Genomic DNA, 671 nt, shown 5'->3' on the forward strand with positions numbered 1-671 from the left:
TAACAAAGCACACCTCGGTTGAACTTGATAAATATTCGACTGTAGTAACAGTTCTATTTGTTCAAATTGTTGACTGAAGACAAAGCTTAGTGAAAAAAATGTAACCCTCAGATTATTACATTTAAAATCTCTCGTCTTACTGCGACATACATAATATTATTCTTACAGCTGTGATAAGATAAGATTAGATTATCAGCTCTAAGCCGGGAGGAGGATGTGTAAGGAACAGGTAAAGATAACATTGTGAAAGGCGCTCTCTCTGCATGCCAGAAAATTCATGTAGGTGTTGGATTGTTCTGGTAAAAGGACACAGGCGGAAGAGTATATTTCAACAGAAGAAGAAAAAAAGTTCATAATTCTCATAAGGCAATTACTAAGAAAATAGCAGGGTTTGTATCACACGCACGTACGTCCAGCACTTATCTTCCTCGCAAAGTAACCATGCAATCCCTCCTCCGTCCGCCGCCAGGCAGCATGGCGGGACTCACCTGGACTTGCTTCTGGAGGTGCGCGGCGTCCGGGGCGTGCGCGGCGTCACCATCACCTCCGAGGACGAGCTGGAGTGGAGGGCGGACTCGAGGCGGTCGGCCGCGTCGCTCACGCCCGCGTCCTCGTACACGCCGCTGCCGTCCATGGGCGCCCCGCTCAGGCTGGTCGCCGGCTCTTCCCTC

At 49.2% G+C, this 671-nt stretch overlaps 1 protein-coding gene across 1 annotated transcript in view; it reads right to left on the reverse strand.

Annotated features, from left to right (window-relative positions):
* Window positions 1-671, reverse strand: part of LOC119582240 (mucin-5AC-like) — a gene marked incomplete in the record, with an annotated part of 102,970 nt that overhangs the window by 101,346 nt on the left and 953 nt on the right. The window contains 1 exon segment of the mRNA XM_037930464.1: window positions 489-671. This exon segment is cut by the window's right edge and continues 491 nt beyond it. Within this exon segment, the coding sequence (XP_037786392.1) occupies window positions 489-671 (183 nt within the window).

Source organism: Penaeus monodon, chromosome 15 (assembly GCF_015228065.2).
Source record: "Penaeus monodon isolate SGIC_2016 chromosome 15, NSTDA_Pmon_1, whole genome shotgun sequence".
Taxonomy (NCBI): Eukaryota; Metazoa; Arthropoda; class Malacostraca; order Decapoda; family Penaeidae; genus Penaeus; species Penaeus monodon.